The sequence below is a fragment of the Nomascus leucogenys genome, chromosome 10 (assembly GCF_006542625.1).
Source record: "Nomascus leucogenys isolate Asia chromosome 10, Asia_NLE_v1, whole genome shotgun sequence".
Taxonomy (NCBI): Eukaryota; Metazoa; Chordata; class Mammalia; order Primates; family Hylobatidae; genus Nomascus; species Nomascus leucogenys.
The window spans coordinates 60,506,686-60,525,673 of record NC_044390.1 but is presented as its reverse complement, the minus strand read 5'-3'; the positions used below and the strand labels follow the sequence as shown (position 1 = coordinate 60,525,673).

The following is an 18,988-nucleotide window of genomic DNA, read 5'->3' as shown; positions in this document are numbered from 1 at the left end:
TCCGGGATGTGTAACTCTCCATCCCAGACTCAAAAACCAGAAGCCACCCGTGCTGTGATCATGCACAAGTCTTAATTTAATGGGTAAAAACATTAAATTATTACAACATTTTTTCCAATAAAGCATAATAAATAGAATCCATTTCTTTTAAAACGCTGTACAAGAGACTGGAAAACAAGCTTCCAACAGAATATGAATAACTCATAACTCATTCTACCTTCTTATTGATTTGGGACGCTCCCCCCACCCCCCATGCCTGAAGCAACGTGCACACTTCAGGTCTCTGAGCACAGCCGGCCAAGGTCACCAGGTTCTAGGCTCACTGGAGGTGATGACTTCACTCTTAAATGCTCTGCCCTTGGGTCTTGTCTGAGGCCCCAGCAGCCTGGGGCGCAGAAGAAACCGAACCGTTTAGGTGGCTGTGGCCTGCAGGAGCCCTTCTCTGTCCAACACACCAAAAGGAGTGAGAAAAACAAATGAGAAACGTCCCCCAAACACTCACACACCCCAAAACCAACACCTATTAGCCACAAACTGTGCTCCTCCCCTACTGCGGCAGTGGGCAGGAGAAACAAGAAGAGAAAGTGTTTCTTCCCCTCTCTTCTGATACATAACCCCATGGGGTTCTCTTGCTGAAGAGGGTGACCCCAGATCACAGCGGAGCCACCATGTGCCTCTGCAGGATGTCCACGAGGTCCTGAGCCCCTCTCTGCAGTGCCAGCTGCAAGGGTGTGAGACCCCTGGCATCCCTGCGATGGAGATCAGATTCAGCTGCCAGAAAGCTGACCACAGCAGTGTGACCCTCTTGAACTGCCAGATGGATTGGAAGTGCCCCGGTGCCATCAGGCGCGTTGACATCAGCCCCGTGCTCCACTAGGACCTTCAGGGTGTCCAGGAATCCAGTGCGGGCTGCGTCATGGACTGGACTGGTACCGGAGGTGTCCTGGACATTGGGGCTGGCACCTTGCTTCAGCAGCTCCAGGGCGATGGCGGTGCTGCCAAACATCATGACCTGTGTGAGGGACAGAGGATCAGGAGGTCCTCAAGGGAAGAGGTTCCAAAAAAGGGGTCACTGGAAAGAGAAGGGTCATCCAGAAAGAGGCATCTCCCAGAAACAGGAAATGCTAGAAGAGGGGTCCTCTAGTGAACGGAGAAGCTGCATAAGCCCCCAGGAAACTGTTTGAGATGCAGATAAAAAGTTCTTCTGGGAATGGGGACCCCACCCCCAAAAGCTGGTCGCTCCCTTAAGAATGAGACCCCCCCAACCCAGAGAACAGCCCCCATGGAAACTTTCAAGGAACCTAAGACTCTCCCCCAAGGGACCAAAGACGCCCCCAGATATGGGCAATCACCAGGAAATAGAAAATCCCCTCCAGGAAGTGGGCCCCCAGAGATGGAGAACTACCCCCAAAGAATTGATAGTCCTCATAAGGAAAAGAGATGTCAAAGGAAAGCAAACCCCACCCCCTTCTCCAGGAAATAGCCTCCTCCTATATAATGGTGATGTCACCTCAGAGTACCTGAGAGCTCCTTTCAAGAAGCGGGATTCCAAAAGTAATAAGAGAAGAGAAACGAGACTCCCCTGTAAAATGTCTCCCAGAGAATATAGGGATGGCTTGCAATCTGACATTGTTCCTCCATTGGGGCCCCCACACTATACCAAGGATCCGCGTAACCTTTAGGAATGAAGACCCCACCCCCAAGTAACCAGATATGTCTCAGAGAGCCCCCTACAAAATGAGGAACCCCTAGAGACAGGACCTCTCCTTCCAGAGATCGGATCTCCCCATAGAAGCCCCAAGAAAATTGAGCCCTCCCCATGGAAACGGCATCCAAACGAGCTGAACCCGCACCCACGGAATAAGAACCTCTCCAGGGAAAGTGAATCCCCGGCACTCAGAGAAGCAGGAATCCTCCCAGAGAAGATGCTAAAAAGCTCTCCCCTCCCCCCACAACCTAGTCTCACCCACCACCCACCTTCGAAAGGGGACCGTGGGGGAACAATGAAAGCCTAGAGAAGAAGGACCGGTTCCCAGTGGGTCACCACCAGGGCCAGGAGACCAGAGAGGAGCTCTGGGGTTCGGATCCTCATCCCGCTTAGCCGCCCCGTCCCGACCTGGACCGGCCCGGCCTCACCTGCAGCGCCGTCTTGCCGAAGCGGTTGAGGGCGTCGGGATGCACCAGCTCGCGGTGCAGAAGGCGGCGCACCTCCTGCAGGTCGCCCCGGGCCGCCGCCCCACTCAGCCGGTCGCCGGCGCGAACCTCCTCCAGCAGCATGTCGACACTGGCGGCCTGCAAAGCCCCCCGCCCCGCCCCAGCCCGGCGCTGTCAGCACGGAGCAGCCGGCGGGCGCTGGCCCGAGCAGCCCTCCTGGGGCGCGGCCGCGGTGCACCCGGCTGCGCTGCGCTCCCGGCCCGGCTCCCAAGCCCGAGACCCCGGCCCTCCCAGAGGGCTCCTCCCCCTGTCAGCCGGAGGGCGGCGAGGGGCTGGAAGCCGGGCCCAACCCTCGGCCGCCCGCGGGGCCCTGCCCGGCGCCCGCCCCTTGGGGGCCGGGTCTCCCCCTAACTCACCCTCCCTCCTCCTCGCCGGGCGGGGTCTGCTCTGAGCCTGCGCCGCCGCCGCCGCTGAGGCAGCCGCCAGGGGGCGGAGCCAAAGTGCTCCCGGCCACTCCCCGAACGCCGTGGATTTGTTTTCTTACAAACTCGCTACTCTGTAGCGGATCCGCGTTGCCCGGCGCGCGACCTTACGGCGTTCCGCCCACAGGGCCTGCATAACCAGTGGCTGCGCGTCGCCGGGGAAACTTCGGGCTCGGCGTGAAACGCGTCGCTCCTGATTGGTCAGAGTGTGGCAAGCGGTGGACCGCCAGCAATGGCGGGGTTTTCGGTTTTCAAATGAACCCGGCAGGCGGGAAAGAAGGCTGGTTTAACTGACCCAGGGAGAAAGGTCAGGGGCAGGGTAGCGCGGGCTGCTCTGGGACCTCGGCGCCTCCTGGGGGAAGGGAGGAAGGGCTGGAAGCACCCAATCCGAGGTTCCACTGCTAATAGACATTCATTAGCCCTTACTACGAGCTGGGCGCTTTATTTCGTTCATTCATTCATTCACGGTGTGCAGGGAGCGTCCTGGGAGCTGGACACGCACATTCAAACAACTAAATAATATTAGATAGTGTCAAGCACCGTGAAGAAACGGAAACGGAGAGATGGAGTGGATGAGGAAGGGATCACCCTGCCTGGCTCAGACTGAGCCAGGAGGAAAGGAGCCTGCAGCTGCCACGTGGGAAGGCCTGGGAGGACATAGTCGCAGCCAGACAGGGACTCAGAGGTCTTCGTTCAAATATTTACTTAGCACCTCCTAGAGGTGCCCGAGTGGAGAGCACGCCAGTCGGCCCCTGCTACAGGGACACCTATGGTCTGGGGCCAGAGACAATAGTTAATTTTTATTTATTTATATATGTATTTATTTTTGAGTCAGGGTCTCACTCCTGTCACCCGGGCCGGCGTGCAGTGGCGCGATCACAGCTCACTGCAGCCTCGACTTCCCCGGGCTCAAGTGATCCTCCCGCCTCAGCCTCCCGAGTAGCTCGGACTACAGGGCGCATCACCACGCCCGGCTAATTTGTATTTTTAGTAGAGATGGGGTTTCACAATGTTACCCAGGCTGGTGTTTTTTGTTTGTTATTTGTGTTTTGCTTTTAAATTCAGAGTTTTTTTTTTTACGTTGGGGTTCTTGCTTTGTTGCCCAGGCTGTTTCCGAATTCCTGGGCTCAACAGATCCTTCTGCCTTGGCCTCCAAAAGTGCTGGGATTACAGGCGTGAGCTCCTGCTCCCCGCCAATAGTTAAATCTTTTTAGAGTGGTAGAGGACTGACCAGATGAGCCATTGAAATGGAAAGGCAAAAAGCCGGGCGCGGTGGCTCACGCCTGTAATCCCAGCACTCTAGGAGGCTGAGGTGAGCAGATCACGAGGTCAGGAGTTCGAGACCAGCCGGACCAACATGGTGAAACCCCGTCTCTACTAAAAACAAAAAAATTAGCTGCGCCTAGTGGCGCGCACCTGTAATCCCAGCTACTCAGGAGGCTGAGACAGGAGAATCGCTTGAACGCAGGAGGCGGAGGTCGCAGGAGCCGAGATCACGCCATTGTACTCCAGCCTGGGCAACAGAGAAAAAAAAAAAAAAGAAAAGAAAAGAAAAGAAAAACAAAAAGAAACGGAAAGGCAGAGAGGGCCTCCCTGAAGAGGTGACATTTGATTTGAGACCTAAAGGTGAGGGAGGGAGACTTGTGGTTATATGGGGAAAAGCACACCAGCTGGGAGGCACAGCAGATGCTAAGGCCCAGAGGTGAGAGCGTGCCTGGTGTGGTACAGAGCAGGGGAGAGCAGGTAGGTGGGGTATCAGGATGGCAATTGTGCAGATCAAGCCATGGCTTTTTATTTATTTTTTTTTTTTATTATTTTTTTTTTTGAGACGGAGTCTCGCTCTTTCGCCCAGGCCAGAGTTCAGTGGCACTATCACGGCTCACTGCAAGCTCCGCCTCCCGGGTTCACGCCATTCTCCTGCCTCAGCCTCCTGAGTAGCTGGGACTACAGGCGCCCGCCACTGCGCCGGCTGATTTTTTTGTATTTTTAGTAGAGACGGAGTTTCACGGCGTTAGCCAGGATGGTCTCGATCTCCTGACCTCGTGATCCACCCGCCTCGGCCTCCCAAAGTGCTGGGATTACAGGCGTGAGCCACCGCGCCCGGCCATTTTTTTTTTTTTTTTTTTTTTGAGACAGTCTCGCTCTGTCGCCCACGCCCGACCAGGCCATGGCTTTAATAAGATAGGAATGCCGAGCAAAGTGGCTCACACCTGTAATTCCAACATTTTGGGAAGCTGAGGCGGGTGGATCACCTGAGGTCAGGAGTTCGAGACCAGCCTGGAACATGGTGAAATCCCGTCTCTATGAAAAAATACAGGCTGGGCGTGGTGGCTCACGCCTGTAATCCCAGCACTTTGGGAGGCCGAGGCGGGTGGATCACGAGGTCAGGAGATGGAGACCATCCTGGCTAATGCAGTGAAACCCCATCTCTACTAAAAATACAAAAAATTAGCCGGGCGTGGTGGCAGGCGCCTGTATTCCCAGCTACTGGGGAGGCTGAGGCAGGAGAATGGTGTGAACCCAGGAGGCGGAGCTTGCAGTGAGCCGAGATCATGCCACTGCACTCCAGCCTGGGCAACAGAGCAAGACTCTGTCTCAAAAAAAAAAAAAAAAAAAAAAAATTAAGCCAGGCGCAGTGGCTCACGCCTGTAATCCTAGCACTTTGGGAGGCCAAGGCGGGCAGATCATGAGGTCAGGAGTTTGAGACCAGCCTGACCAATGTGGTGAAACCCTGTCTCTACTAAAAATAATAAAAATTAGCGGGGCATGGTGGCGCACGCCTGTAATCCCAGCTACTCAGCAGGCTGAGGCAGGAGAATCGCTTGAATCTGGGAGGTGGAGGTTGCAGTGAGCCGAAATTGCACCACTGCACTCCAGCCTGGACGACAGAGCGAGACTCCGTCTAAAAAAAAAAAAAAAAAAAATTAAGCCAGGCACAGTGGCTCATGCCTGTAATCCCAGCACTTTGGGAAGCTGAGGCGGGCAGATCACGAGGTCAGGAGTTCGAGACCAGCCTGGCCAACATGGTGAAACCCGTCTCTACTAAAAACACAAAAATTATCTGGGCGTGGTGATGGATGCCTGTAATCCCAGCTACTCGGGAGGCTGAGGCAGGAGAATCGCTTGAACCCGGGAGGCGGAGGCTGCAGTGAGCCGAGATCGCACCACTGCACTACTCCAGCCTGGGCGACAGACCGAGACTCCGTCTCAAAAAAAAAAAAGTGCTCCCTTCGGCAGCACATATAATAAAAAAAAAAAAAAGCCAGGCGTGATGGTGGGCGACTAGGACTATAATCCCAGCTACTCGGGAGGCTGAGGCAGGAGAATTGCCTGAACCTGGGAGGCGGAGGTTGCAGTGAGCCGAGATCGCGACATTGCACTCCAGCCTGGGCTACGGTGAGACTGTCTCAAAAAAAAAAAAAAAAAAAAAAAAAAAAAAAAGAAAAAAGAAAAAAAGAAGCGATGCTAACACGCGCCCTCTAGCGGCTACTGGGGGAACAGACTGTGGAGCTGGGAAGCAAAGGCAAGAGCAGAGGAGCAGGGCGATGAGCCGGGACTAAGGAGTGGGCGGATACGTGTTGCCCACTCCCATTGCAGCACTTTAGTAATGTCCCCAAACAAACACGTAGACAGCGGCTAGATTCATCTTTTTAATGACATCCTAAAATTCAGAGGAGGGGCCAGCGGGACCTCTGGGCTCAGCGGCTGTGAAGGAGGGACCCGCAGCACCCGCTAAGGCAGGTAATTGCAAGAAGGCACTCGCGAGGGGGACTTCAAGCCCCTCTTCTATTTCTTCATATAAAATCAGGGGGATGGGGAAAGCTCCAAGGGCGAGGGAAGCAGAGAGAGTTTCTCTCCCAGCCTATGGAATAAGGAAGAGGTGAGGAAGAAGCGGGTGCTGGGAGCAAGAAACTGCCAAGTCCAGGACCTGCCCTCACACAGACACACACAGCCCGCACCTTCCCTCCCTCTAAAATCTGCACCCGGGACTGTAAGGAAGCCCCATGTTCAAGCCCACATCTCTTCTCCCTTCTAGCTGGTACGAAGTTGGTAATCTGCAGAGAAAGAATGAGGAGGGGCCATCTCAGAAATGGGGAGAGGGGGGCCGGGCACAGTGACTCACGCTTCTAATCCCAGCACTTTGGGAGATCGAGGCGTGTGGATCACTTGAGGTCAGGGGTTCGAGACCAGCCTGGCCAACATGGTGAACCCCCATCTCTATTAAAAATACAAAAATTAGCTGGGCATGATGGTGCACACCTGTAATCCCAGCTACTAGGGAGGCTGAGGCAGAAGAATCGCTTGAACCCAGGAGGTGGAGGTTGCAGTGAGCTGAGATCGCACCACTGCACTCCAGCCTGGGCGACAGAGTGAGACTCCATCTCAAAAAAGAAAAGAAATAGGGAGGGGGGAAGGAAGAGGGACAGCCTCCCACACCCCCTCAATTCATCCCCTATCCCAGCACTCATGATCAACAAGGCTAAGAATGGGGCTAAACACATGTACTGTAACCATAGCAACAAGGCGGTTTCCAGGCAGCAGATGGAGGTGCTATATGTTCAGCCCCTTCTCCAAACTCACGACCACCCTAGAAGTGACGCTGACAACTGCCCCCGCTTTTTTTTTTTTTTTTTTTTTTTTTTTTTTTTTTTTTTTTTGAGACGGAGTCTCGCTCTGTCGCCCAGGCTGGAGTGCAGTGGCACGATCTTGGCTCACTGCAAGCTCCGCCTCCCGAGTTCACGCCATTCTCCTGCCTCAGCCTCCGGAGTAGCTGGGACCACAGGCACCCGCCACCGCGCCCGGCTAATTTTTTGTATTTTTTTAGTAGAGACGGGGTTTCACTGTGGTCTCGATCTCCTGACCTCGTGATCCACCTGCCTCGGCCTCCCAAAGTGCTGGGATTACAGGCGTGAGCCACTGCCCCCGCTTTTTTTTGAGCCAGGGTCTCACTCTTGCCCAGGATGGAATGCAGTGGCGTGATCACAGCTCACTGCAGCCTTGACCTCCTGGGCTCAGGCGATCCTCCCACCTCAGCCTCCTGAGTTGCTGGGACTACGGGTGTGCACATCACACCGGGCTAATTTTTATATTTTTTGTAGTGAAGGGGTTTTGCTGTGTTGCCAAGGCTGGTCTGGAACTCCTGAGCTCAAGTAGTCCTTCCACCTCAGCCTCCCAAAGTGCTGAGTGGATGTGAGTGCAAAGTGGATGTGAGCCACCACACCCAGCCAACTGCCCCCATTTTAAAGACGTGCAAAGCAAGGCCCAGGGAGCCATGACAAGAAGGGGCAGTTTGCTTGCTTTCTTTCTTTTTTTTTTTTTTTTTGAGACAGGTCTCTGTCGACCAGGCAGGAGTGCAGTGGCGCAATCTCAGCTCACTGCAACCTCCATCTCCCGGGTTCAAGCAATTCTGCCTCAGCCTCCTGAGTAGCTTGGATTATAGGCACGCACCACCACACCCGGCTAATTTTTGTATTTTTAGTAGAAACAGGGTTTCACCATGTTGGCCAGGTTGGTCTCGAACTCCCGGCCTCAAGAGATCCACTCGCCTTGGCCTCCCAAAGTGCTGGGATTACACGCGTGAACCATCACACCTGACCCTTGTTGGTCTTCTGAGCCAGAATGTGGTGAAAGCCTCGAGTACCTACCCGCTGCCTTTCCCTCACCCCATTGGCCCCAGGAGCTGGGCTGCCTTACCGCCACTCTGGGTGATGTAGCGAACCCAGGGCAGGGCCTGGTAACCACTTTTCTCAATGATCTTCATGTATCGGACCTGGAAGGGAATGAAAAGAGGTGGTCCAGGATTGCAGGAGGGAGGAGGCCAGGGCCAGGGAGAAAGAGATGGCTTAGGCCAAGTGGTTATGTGGCACAGGCTGGGATCGATGAGGGGACATCACATGGTCTTGGGGGGATGAGGTGGCACAGGCAAGGGAATGATGAATGGTTTTGGAGGTGGAGAAGGGACAGAAGTGAACAAGCCGGTGGGGAACGAGGTGGCCATAGGCCGGGGGAGAGGGAGCACAGGCTGTGGGCAGATAAAGGTAACATTGCTCTAGGGAAAGACCGGGCGGCCTTCAGAGGAGTGTTGACACAGGCCAGGGGACTGAGGTGACTCGAGCCAAGGGACAGGAGAGAGGGGAACCCACCGAAGTCAAGGGGAGGAGCCTCCCTGCCTGCTTCTCTCACCTGGATCCCAGAGACGGTGAAGTAGGGGATCTCAAACTTGACCCCGATGGGGGGCCGGCCCTCCACCTCTTCCTTTTCCACGCTGGGGAGGCCAAAGTGGGCTCGCATCAAGTACTCCTTGCCCCCCTGAGGGAACATGGGGGCATCAGGTACACCAGGGTCCCCCTACCCTCCCGAGACCTTCCTTACAGCAACCCCCAGAGCCAGATCTGCTCGCAGCCCATTTCACAGACAGGAAAATAAAGGCTCCTTAGCCTGGGCAACATATTGAGATCCCATCTCTACAAAAAGTTTAAAAATTAGCTGGGTGCAGTGGAACATGCCTGTAGTTTCAGCCACTCGGGAGGCTGAGGCAGGAAGATCCCTTGAGTCTGGGAGTTTGAGGCTGCAGTGAGCCATGATCTCACCACTGCACTCCAACCTGGGTGACAGAGACTCACCAGGGAAGATTCTGGCTGCAAAACCCAATCAGGGTTTTTTTTCTTTTTTTAACTACCATGTCCTATTTTACAGGCACTGATGATCCACCTCTCCCAAGATCACGGGGACAAGCCAAAACCTCTAGCAGCCAAGGGATGTGGGTCACCTCATCCTGCCCGTTTCACAGACGGGCAAACTGAGCCTCCTTAAGTGGAAATTGGTTTCCCAAACCCACCCAGCTCAGCAAAGCAATAGTGAGGAAGGTGAACCCAGGGCTGGTTTCCTGGAGACATTGGTGGGGGATATTTAAATCCACTCACTTCCCGTCATGGAAGTTTACCCATCTGTGAAATACACTGGCCTGGTTTCAAGCTTGCATCACTTGCATACATACAGACCTCTCTCTGATTTGTATTTCTTTTCTCTTTTTTTTGAGATGGAGTCTTGCTCTGTCGCCCAGGCTGGAGTGCAGTGGTGCGGTCTTGGCTCACTGCAAGCTCCGCCTCCCAGGTTCACGCCATTCTCCTGCCTCAGCCTCCCGGTAGCTGGGACTACAGGCGCTCGCCACCACATCCGGCTAATTTTTTTTTTTTTTTTTTTTTTTTTGTATTTTTAGTAGAGACGGGGTTTCATGGTGTTAGCCAGGATGGTCTCGATCTCCTGACCTCGTGATCTGCCCGCCTCGGTCTCCCAAAGTGCTGGGATTACAGGCTTGCGTTACCACACCCAGCTAATTTTTGTATTTTTAGTAGAGACGGGGTTTCACCATGTTAGCCAGGCTGGTCTCGAACTCCTGACCTTGTGATCCGCCCACTTCAACCTCCCAAAGTGCTGGGATTTCAGGCATGAGCCACTGCGCCCAGCTCCTCTTAATATTTTCATAGAGACACGGTCTCACTGTGTTCCCCAGCCTGGTCTCCAGCTCCTGGGTTCAAGCATCTGCCCGTGTCAGCCTCTTAAAGTGCTGGCATTCCAGTCATGAGCCACCACACCTGACTGGGTCTCTGATTTGTCCTCTGCCTTGTTCTCATGCCTCCTGGGCAGCCCCCACACTACTCCAGTCCCCTCCACCCCTAGATCTCTGGCCAGTCCCTGGTGCTTACCGGGAAAGACTTAATACTCCAAATCACGACGTTTCTCTCTGGCACATACTTGGCACTGCCCACACTGGTCTTGAATCTGGGGGAGTCGGCATCGCTGGGTACAGGCACAGATATCTCCACACCATTGGCCACTGACTGTTTCTTAAACTGCCCCTTGGCCTGTCAGGAGAGTGAGCATGGGGCATGAAGAATTCGCTTGCTCATCCTTCAAATATTTACCAAGCCCTTTTTTTTTTTTTTTGAGACGGAGTCTTGCTCTGTCACCCAGGCTGGAGTACTGCGGCGCGATCTCGGCTGACTGCAAGCTCTGCCTCCTGGGTTCACGCCATTCTCCTACCTCAGCCTCCTGAGCAGCTGGGACTACAGGCACCCGCCACCATGTCCGGCTAATTTTTTTGTATTTTCAGTAGAGACGGGGTTTCACCGTGTTAGCCAGGATGTTCTTGATCTCCTGACCTCGTGATCCACCCACCCCGGCTTCCCAAAGTGCTGGGATTACAGGCATGATCCACCGTGCTTGGCCCTCTATTTTTTTTTTTTTTTTTTTTTGAGACGGAGTCTCGCTCTGTCACACAGCCTGGAGTGCAATGGCACAATCTCCACTCACGGCAACCTCCGCCTCCCGGGTTCAAGCAATTCTCCTGCCTCAGCCTCCCAAGTAGCTGGGATTACCGGCATGCGCCACCACACCCTGCTAATTTTGTATTTTTAGTAGAGACAGCATTTCTCCATGTTGGTCAGGCTGGTCTCAAACTCCTGACCTCAGGTGATCCTCCTGCCTCCGCCTCCCAACATGCTGGGATTACAGGTATGAACCACTGCACCCAGCCTGAAGGGGTCATTTTGAATCAGGCAAAGGTGTATGGTGCTGTCCAGATGGAAGGCACCAAGAACAGGGCTTCTCGAGCCTCATGGGTGTGGGCCTGAGCTCTAACATTTGTTGGCTGTGTATCTGCAGGCAAATGCCTTAACTTCTGTGTGCCTCAGTTTCCTCATTTGCAAAATGGACAGGATAAGGGTCCCACGGGGGCGGTGGTCAGCTGTAATCCAGCACTGGGGCGAGGGGGGGATCAGGTCAGGAGAGGACATCCTGGCTAACACAGTGAACCCGTCTACTAAAAATACAAAAAATTAGCCGGGTGTGGGGCGCTGTGTCCAGCTACTCGGGAGCTGAGCAGGAGGGTGAACCCGGAGCAGAGCTGCAGTGAGCGAGATCGGCCACTGCACTCCAGCCTGGGCACAGGGTCCCCCACCTTAGGATTATGGAGGCCTGGGCTTAGAGGGCATATGAAAGGGCTTGTTGAAAAAAGCCAGGGGTGGTGGGCCACGCCTGTAATCCCAGCACTTGGGGAGATGGAGGCAGGCATGGTGGCAAGAGCCTGTAATCCCAGCTGCTCGGGAGGCTGAGGTAGGAGAATGGCGTGAACCCAGGAGGCAGAGGTTGCAGTGAGCTGAGATCGCGCCACTGCACTCCAGCCTGAGCGATAGAAGGAGACTCTGTCTCAAAAAACAAAAAAAAACAAAAACAAACAAACAAAAACCCTTCAGTCCATCACAGGAGAGTTATTATTTGATAACAGACTTTTTTTTTTCTTTCTTTTTTTCTTTTTTTGGAGATGGGGTCTAGCTCTATCATTCAAGCTAGAGTCCCTGTCTCACTGCAGCCTCTTCCTCCTGGACTCAAGCAATCCTCCCACCTCAGCCTCCCAACTAGCTAGAACTACAGGCACTCACCACTTTGCCAGGCTAATTTTTGTATTTTTTGTAGAAACAGGGTTTCGCCATGTTGCCCAGGCTGGTCTCAAAGTCCTGGGCTTAAGTGATCTAACCACCCCGGCCTCCCAAAGTGCTGGGATTACAGGTGTGAGCCACCACACCCACCCGAGATCATGCATTGTTAATAAGCGTTCCCCCAAGGCCCACCTTGACCATGATCTCCACGCGGCTGTGGGAGAACTTCTCGATGACAGACTCAATCCAGATCAGTGGCTTGACCTGTGGGAAGAAGAAAGGGGGAGTTCTTGGAAACTCCAGGGTCACTCTCTTCTTTTTTTTTTTTGAGACACAGTCTCGCTTCTTCGCCCAGGCTAGAGTGCCATGGCGTGATCTCAGCTCACTGCAACCTGCACCTCCCAGATTCAAGCAATTCTCCTGCCTCAGCCTCCCCAGTAGCTGGGATTACAGCATGTGCCACCATGCCTGGCTAATTTTTGTATTTTTAGTAGAGACAGGGCTTCACTCTGTTGGTCAGGCTGGTCTCGAACTCCTGTCCTCAAGTGATCCACCCGACTTGGCCTCCAAAATTGTTAGGATTACAGGCCCACTGCGCTGGGCCCAGGGTCACTCTTCAGCCTACCCCATCCTACCCCACCCACATGGGGCTGGACCCTGCCTCACCTGGGTGCTGAGGCGGTAGGACATGAGCTCAAAGTCACCATCAGGCGGGATGAAGGAGATAGTGCGGTCATTGTCAAAGCGAGAAAGCCGCACGCACTGGTGGAATTTTACATCCTCCAGCTCTACCGATTTGTTCTTGCTGCCTGAAACTCAGAGTGGAGAGTGCAGAGTGACCCTGGGAACCAGGAAACGATCCCTATCCCCACCTTCCCTGCCGACCACTATCACCTATTTCACATATGGGGAAACTGGGGCCCAGAGAGGATGAACAAAAACTGGCAGAGTAGAGCTGGAATCTGAACCTAGTATCTGTACAGGATCTGGCTTGGTTTTTTTTTTTTCTTTTTTTTTTGAGACAGAGTTTCACTCTTGTTGCCCAGACTGGAGTGTGATGGCATGATCTTGGCTCACCGCAACCTCCACCTCCCGATTTCAAGCGATTCTTCTGCCTCAGCCTCTTGAGTAGATAGGATTACAGGAATGCACCACCACGCCCGACTAATTTTGTATTTTTAGTAGAGACAGGGTTTCTCCATGTTGGTCAGGCTAGTCTCAAATTCCTGACCTCAGGTGATCCTGCCCCCTCGGCCTCCCAAAGTGCTGGGATTACAGGCGTGAGCCACTGTACCCGGCAGTGTCTGGCTTTTAAATATGATGCTGAGGCCAGGCGTGGTGGCTCACGCCTGTAATCCCCGCACTTTGGGAGGCCGAGACGGGTGGATCACAAGGTAAAGACATCGAGACCATCCTGGTCAACATGGTGAAACCCCGTCTCTAGTAAAAATACAAAAAAAAATTAGCTGGGCATGGTGGCTGGTGCCTGTAGTCCCAGCTACTCAGGAGGCTGAGGCAGGAGAATCGTTTGAACCCAGGAGGCGGAGGTTGCAGTGAGCCGATATCATGCCACTGCACTCCAGCCTGGTGATAGAGGGAGACTCCATCTCAAATAAATAAATAAATAAGATGCTGAGCCAGGCACAGTAGTTCACACCTGTAATCCTAGCACTTTCAGAGGATCGCTTGAGGCCAGGAGTTTAGACCAACCTGGGCAACATAGCGAGACCCCCGTCTCTATAAAAAATTTAAAAAGTAGGTGGTCCATGCCTGTGGTCCCAGCCACTCGAGAGGCTGAGGTGGGAGAATCAGTTGAGCCTTGGAGGTCAAGGCTGCAATGAGCTATGATCACACCACTGCACTCCAGCCTGGGTGACAGAGCAAGACCCCATCCCAAAATAAATAAATAAATGAATAAATAAGATGCCATTCTGTCTCGTCCTCCCAGTAGGATGTCATCTCTGTAAGAATGCGAGTTTGTCTTTTTCTTCACTGCTGTGTCCTCAGAGCCTAAAACTGCACCTGGCACCCAATAGTCAGTCACTCAATCATGAAACAGCCTTTGCAAAGTCAACCAATGGCTGCAATACTGGCCGTGACCAGCAGATGGTGAGCGAGCGCTTATTTCAAAACGGGCGGAGATTCGCTAAGTCCCCACGTGGGCCGGGTTTGCGACTCCCCTGTGCACTTCTCAGAAGAAAGGTCCCCTAAATGCTTACGGCCAGTGAGCTCGAAGAGCACGCGGTCATTGAGGCCCAGCCGCAGCTCTGGCATTCCCGACAGAAACACCTTGAGCTTGATGGTACCGACGATTTCGCTCAGAAGGACGCTGCCATTGGCATTGACCTGAGGGAGGACGTGGGGGATAGTCAGCAGGCATCCAACTCCGTCTCCCGCAGCCAGACCCTGGAAGGGGTGCCGGGAGGTGTGCGGGCTCACCAGCAGGTTGACAGACTCTATGACATCAATGAAGACCTCGTTCTTCTTATACTTGATACCCTCGGAGCGCCAGGACACAGCGTTGGTGACAGTGGGTGGCACCCGTGACTTGCCCGTCTCCAGCTTGTTGCTCTGCTGAGTGATGTACCTGGAGGGAGGGCGGCAGGGACAAGCAGCTGGACCCAGGGACACCTCCGTGGACCTCCTCCAGTTCCTTACACCCACAGTCCAGCCCATGGCTGCCCCCAGGGGTCCACTCACTCCTGCAGGATCTTGCTGTCCGTGGTCTGCGGGAAGCCGAAGTCCATGAGCTCATCCAGCAACTCGTAGACGATGACAAAGTTGTCCCGGATGCTCTCCTCCTCCAGCTCCTTGAAGTATTCGCAGAATACCTGGGGGTGGGAGGAGAGAGAGACCCACAAAAGTGTGGCTATGGGCTGGGCATAGTAGCTCATGCCTGTAACCCCAGCACCTTGGGAGGCCAAGGCACGAGGATCACTTAAGGTCATGAGTTCAAGACCAGCCTGGGCAACATAGTGAGCCCCTATCTCTTTTTTTCTTTTTTTTTTCGAGACAGAGTCTGGCACTGTCGCCCAGGATGGGGTGCAGTGGCACTATCTCGGCTCACTGCAACCCCCGCCTCCCGGGTTCAAGCAATTCTCCTGCCTCAGCCTCCCGAGTAGCTGGGACTACAGGTGTGCACCACCAGGGCCAGCTAATATTTGTATTTTTAGTAGATACAGGGTTTCACAATGTTGGCCAGGATGGTCTCGAACTCTTGACCTCGTAATCCACCCGCTTCAGCTTCCCAAAGTGCTGGGATTACAGGCGTGAGCCACCGGCACCCTGCCATGAGCCCCTATCTCTAACAACAACAACAAAAATTTTATTAGGAGTTCGAGGCTACAGTGAGCCATGAGGATGCCACTGCACTCCAGCCTGGGCAACAGAATAAGCCCCTGTCTCAAAAAGAAAAAAGGCCAGGCATGGTGGCTCATGCCTGTAATCCCAACAATGGGAGGCCGAGGCAGGCAGATCACTTGAGGTCAGGAGTTTGAGACCAGCCTGGCCAACATGGCAAAACCCCGTCTATACTAAAAATACAAAAATTAGCCAGGCATGGTGGCACCTGCCTGTAACTGCAGCTACTAGGGAGGCTGAAGCAGGAGAATGACTTGAACCCAGGAGGTAGAGGTTGCAGTGAGCTGAGATTGTGCCACTGCACTCCAGCCTGGGCAACAAAGTGAGACCCTGTCTCAAAAGAAAAAAAGAAAAAAGAAAAAGTGTACTCAATGCTTGAAAAAGTAGGCAAAAAAGGGCAGGTACGGTGGCTTTTTTTTTTTTGAGACTAAGTCTCACAGTGTTGCCCAGGCTGGAGTGCAGTGGCGCAATCTCGGCTCACCACAACTTCTGCCTTCCAGGTTCAGGTGATTCTCCTGCCTCAGCCTCCCCAGTAGCTGGGATTACAGGCGCACGCCACCATGCCCGGCTAATTTTTGTATTTTTAGTAGAGACGGGGTTTCTCCATGTTGGCCAGGCTGGTCTCAAACTCCTGACCTCAAGTGATCCACCCGCCTCGGCCTCCAAAAGTGCTTTGTTTACAGGTGTGAGCCACCGCGCCCGGCCTCTACTTAAAAAATTTTTTTAATTAGTGGGGCACGGTGTCTCAAAAAAAAAAAAAAGAAAGAAACGAGCCGGGCATGGTGGCTCACACCTGTAATCACAGCACTTTCGGAGGCTGAGGTGGGTGGATCACCTGAAGTCAGGAGTTTGAGACCAGCCTGGCCAAATACAAAAAATTAGCCGGGCATGGTGGCACATGCCTGTAATCCCAGGTACTCAGGAGAATCACTTGAACCCAGGAGGCGGAGGTTGAGGTGAGCCAAGATTGTGCCATTGCAGCCCGGGCAACAAGAGTGAAACTCTGTCTCAAAAGAAGGGAAGGGGCCGGGCACAGTGGCTCACGCCTGCAATCCCAGCACTTGGGGAGGCCGAGGCAGGTGGATCACCAACATGGAGAAACCCTGTCTCTACTAAAAATACAAAAAATTAGCCGGGCACAGTGGCGCATGCCTGTAATCCCAGCTACTCAGGAAGGCTGAGGCAGGAGAATCACTTGAACCTGGGAGGCAGAGGTTGCAGTCAGCTGAGATCATGCCATTGTACTCCACCCTGGGCAACAAGAGCAAAACTCCGTCTCAAAAAAAAATAAGAGGCTGGGTGCAGTGGCTCACACCTGTAACCCCAGCACTTTGGGAGGCCGAGGCGGGTGGATCAGGAGGTCAGGAGATCGAGACCATCCTGGCTAACACAGTGAAACCCCGTCTCTACTAAAAATACAAAAAATTAGCCGGGCGAGGTGGCAGGCACCTGTAGTCCCAGCTACTCGGGAGGCTGAGGCAGGAGAATGGCGTGAACCTGGGAGGCGGAGCTTGCAGTGAGCCAAGATCAAACCACTGCACTCCAGCCTGGGCGACAGCGAGACTCTGTCTCAAAAAAAAAAAAAAAAAAAAAAAAAAAAAAAAAAAAAAAAGAAGAAGGGAAGGGAGGGGAAGGGCTTCCAGGCTTTTTTTTTTTTTTTTTTTGAGACGGAGTCTCACTCTGCCACCCAGGCTGGAGTGAAGTGGTGTGATCTCGACTCACTGTAACCTCCACCCTCCAAGTTCAAGCGATTCTCCTGCCTCAGCCTCCTGAGTAGCTGGGATTACAGGCAAGTGCCACCACACCCGGCTAATTTTTGTATTTTTAGTAGAGAAGGGGTTTCGCCATGTTGGCCAGGCTGGACTCGAACTCCTGGCCTCAAGCAATCCATCCACCTCAGCCTCCCAAAATGCTGGGATTACAGGCGTGAGCCATTGTGCCTGGCCTGTTTTTTTTTAAGCACAGAGATGAGAAGTCACTTGCTCAAGGTCACACAGTGAGGAAGCAGGGAAGCTGGGATTGGATGCCAAGTCCTTGGGCTTAGCTGAGCCGTATGCTGTCTGAGACATTCTTGGTCTCTGCCCTTTAGGGAGAGATGACCTCATAAGCAGCTGATGAGATGCAGAGTGATGGGGCTTTGATGGCGGATGCACAGAGACTCAAACAACGCCCCAGGGAAGGGCTGAGTGTGGTAGCTCCCACGCTTTGGGAGGCCGAGGCAGGAGGGTTGCTTCAATCCAGAAGTTCTAGACCAGCCTGGGCAATATAGCAAGACCCTGTCTCTACTAGAAAAAGAAAAAAAAGATGACCCAGGGAGATCTGGGAAGGCTTCCTATTAGAAAAGGATCTTGAATCTTGAAAGAGGTGGGCAAGAGGGGTAGACGGATAGACCAGTCAGCCAATGGGAGGCTAGTACCTACCTCTATTGTCTTATACAGGAAGGAGTACACCAGGGAGGCATTGGCATTCTTCGATGTGGTGGCCACCACTGGGGGCAGCAAGATTAAGGAAAATGTGACATTTATGGAGAAGTAAGTGGAATACAGACCCTGAACCTCCACCGTGTCCCTTGCCACCACCCTCATCTCTACCTGCCCCTGTCCCCCAGCCTGAGCCATAGAGATGTGCTGTGCAATTCCTGTCTTCAGCCCACCCTCTCTTAGCCTGAGCTGCCACCATTGCCGACAGCCCCCACACCCACCTCCAGGGACACCACATGGGGTGGATACAGTAGAGGTTGCTGTGTTTGATCCATAGGAAGTGGACTTGGCCGTGGCTCAGCAGCGGGGTCAGGGCGCCTTCCTCCTCCCGCTGTACCAGCAGAGGCATGAAGTGCTCAATCTTGCTCATGGCCACATCACCCTTGTAGTTGCGGCTTATCAATGGCTGAGGGTGGAAGGAAAGGACCTGGTCACCACCAGCATCCAGGAACCTACCACGCTGAGTAGGCACAGTGCCCGGTTCTGACCCTAATTCCTAGCTGAGGGGCTCGGGCAAGGCTCTGCCTCCTTGTGCCTGTTTCCTGCTCTGTAAAATGGGAGTGTGATGACAACAGCTAATGGGTCTAGGGCCCTCACTAAGCGCCAGGCTGTGTTTTAGTAAAGGGTAGGCGATGGCTGGACGCAGTGGCTCACGACTGTGATCCCAGCATTTTGGGAGGCCGAGGCGGGTGGATCATGAGGTCAAGAGATCGAGACCATCCTGGCCAACATGGTGAAACCCCGTCTTTACTAAAAATACAAAAAATTAGCCGGGCGTGGTGGCACGCATCTATAGTCCCAGCTACTCGGGAGGCTGAGGCAGGAGGATCACTTGAACCTGGGAGGCAGAGGTTGCAGTGAGCCGAGATCGCGCCACTGCACTCCAGCCTGGAGACAGAGCGAGACTCCATCTCAAAAGAAGAAAGAGAGAAAGTAAAGAATGAAGGGAGTAGGGAAAGGAGGGAGGGTGGGAGGGTAGGAAGGAGGGAAGGAAGGAAGGCAGGCAGGCTGGCTACTAAAAAAAAAGAGTAGATGTTTGCTAACTTATTAGTTCTTGCCACAACCCTGTGGGGTA

The 18,988-nt window shown here is 53.6% G+C and overlaps 2 protein-coding genes across 3 annotated transcripts in view; both read right to left on the bottom strand.

The window, feature by feature from the left end:
• Positions 1-55: 55 nt before the first annotated feature.
• On the bottom strand, positions 56-2,672 carry CDKN2D (cyclin dependent kinase inhibitor 2D). Its single transcript, XM_003275746.4, has 3 exons — positions 2,571-2,672; positions 2,137-2,292; positions 56-1,012 (listed from the first exon to the last, which is right to left on the bottom strand). The coding sequence occupies exons 2-3, from the start codon at positions 2,275-2,277 to the stop codon at positions 653-655; spliced, it is 501 nt and encodes a 166-aa protein (XP_003275794.1). The 5' UTR covers positions 2,278-2,292; positions 2,571-2,672; the 3' UTR covers positions 56-652.
• A 3,601-nt stretch (positions 2,673-6,273) lies between these two features.
• The window catches only part of AP1M2 (adaptor related protein complex 1 subunit mu 2), a 15,486-nt gene continuing 2,771 nt past the window's right edge, over positions 6,274-18,988 (bottom strand). The window contains exons 2-12 of one of the 2 annotated variants that reach the window (XM_030821869.1): positions 18,163-18,319; positions 17,854-17,921; positions 14,774-14,904; positions 14,513-14,660; positions 14,293-14,419; positions 12,740-12,888; positions 12,266-12,337; positions 10,343-10,501; positions 8,820-8,945; positions 8,331-8,406; positions 6,274-6,691 (exon numbers count right to left, since the gene is read on the bottom strand). In XM_030821869.1, the coding sequence (XP_030677729.1) occupies positions 6,669-6,691; positions 8,331-8,406; positions 8,820-8,945; positions 10,343-10,501; positions 12,266-12,337; positions 12,740-12,888; positions 14,293-14,419; positions 14,513-14,660; positions 14,774-14,904; positions 17,854-17,921; positions 18,163-18,319 (1,236 nt within the window). In that variant the 3' untranslated portion in view covers positions 6,274-6,668. The remainder of the gene's footprint in view (positions 6,692-8,330; positions 8,407-8,819; positions 8,946-10,342; positions 10,502-12,265; positions 12,338-12,739; positions 12,889-14,292; positions 14,420-14,512; positions 14,661-14,773; positions 14,905-17,853; positions 17,922-18,162; positions 18,320-18,988) is intronic. The other variant, XM_030821870.1, reaches the window with a different exon arrangement.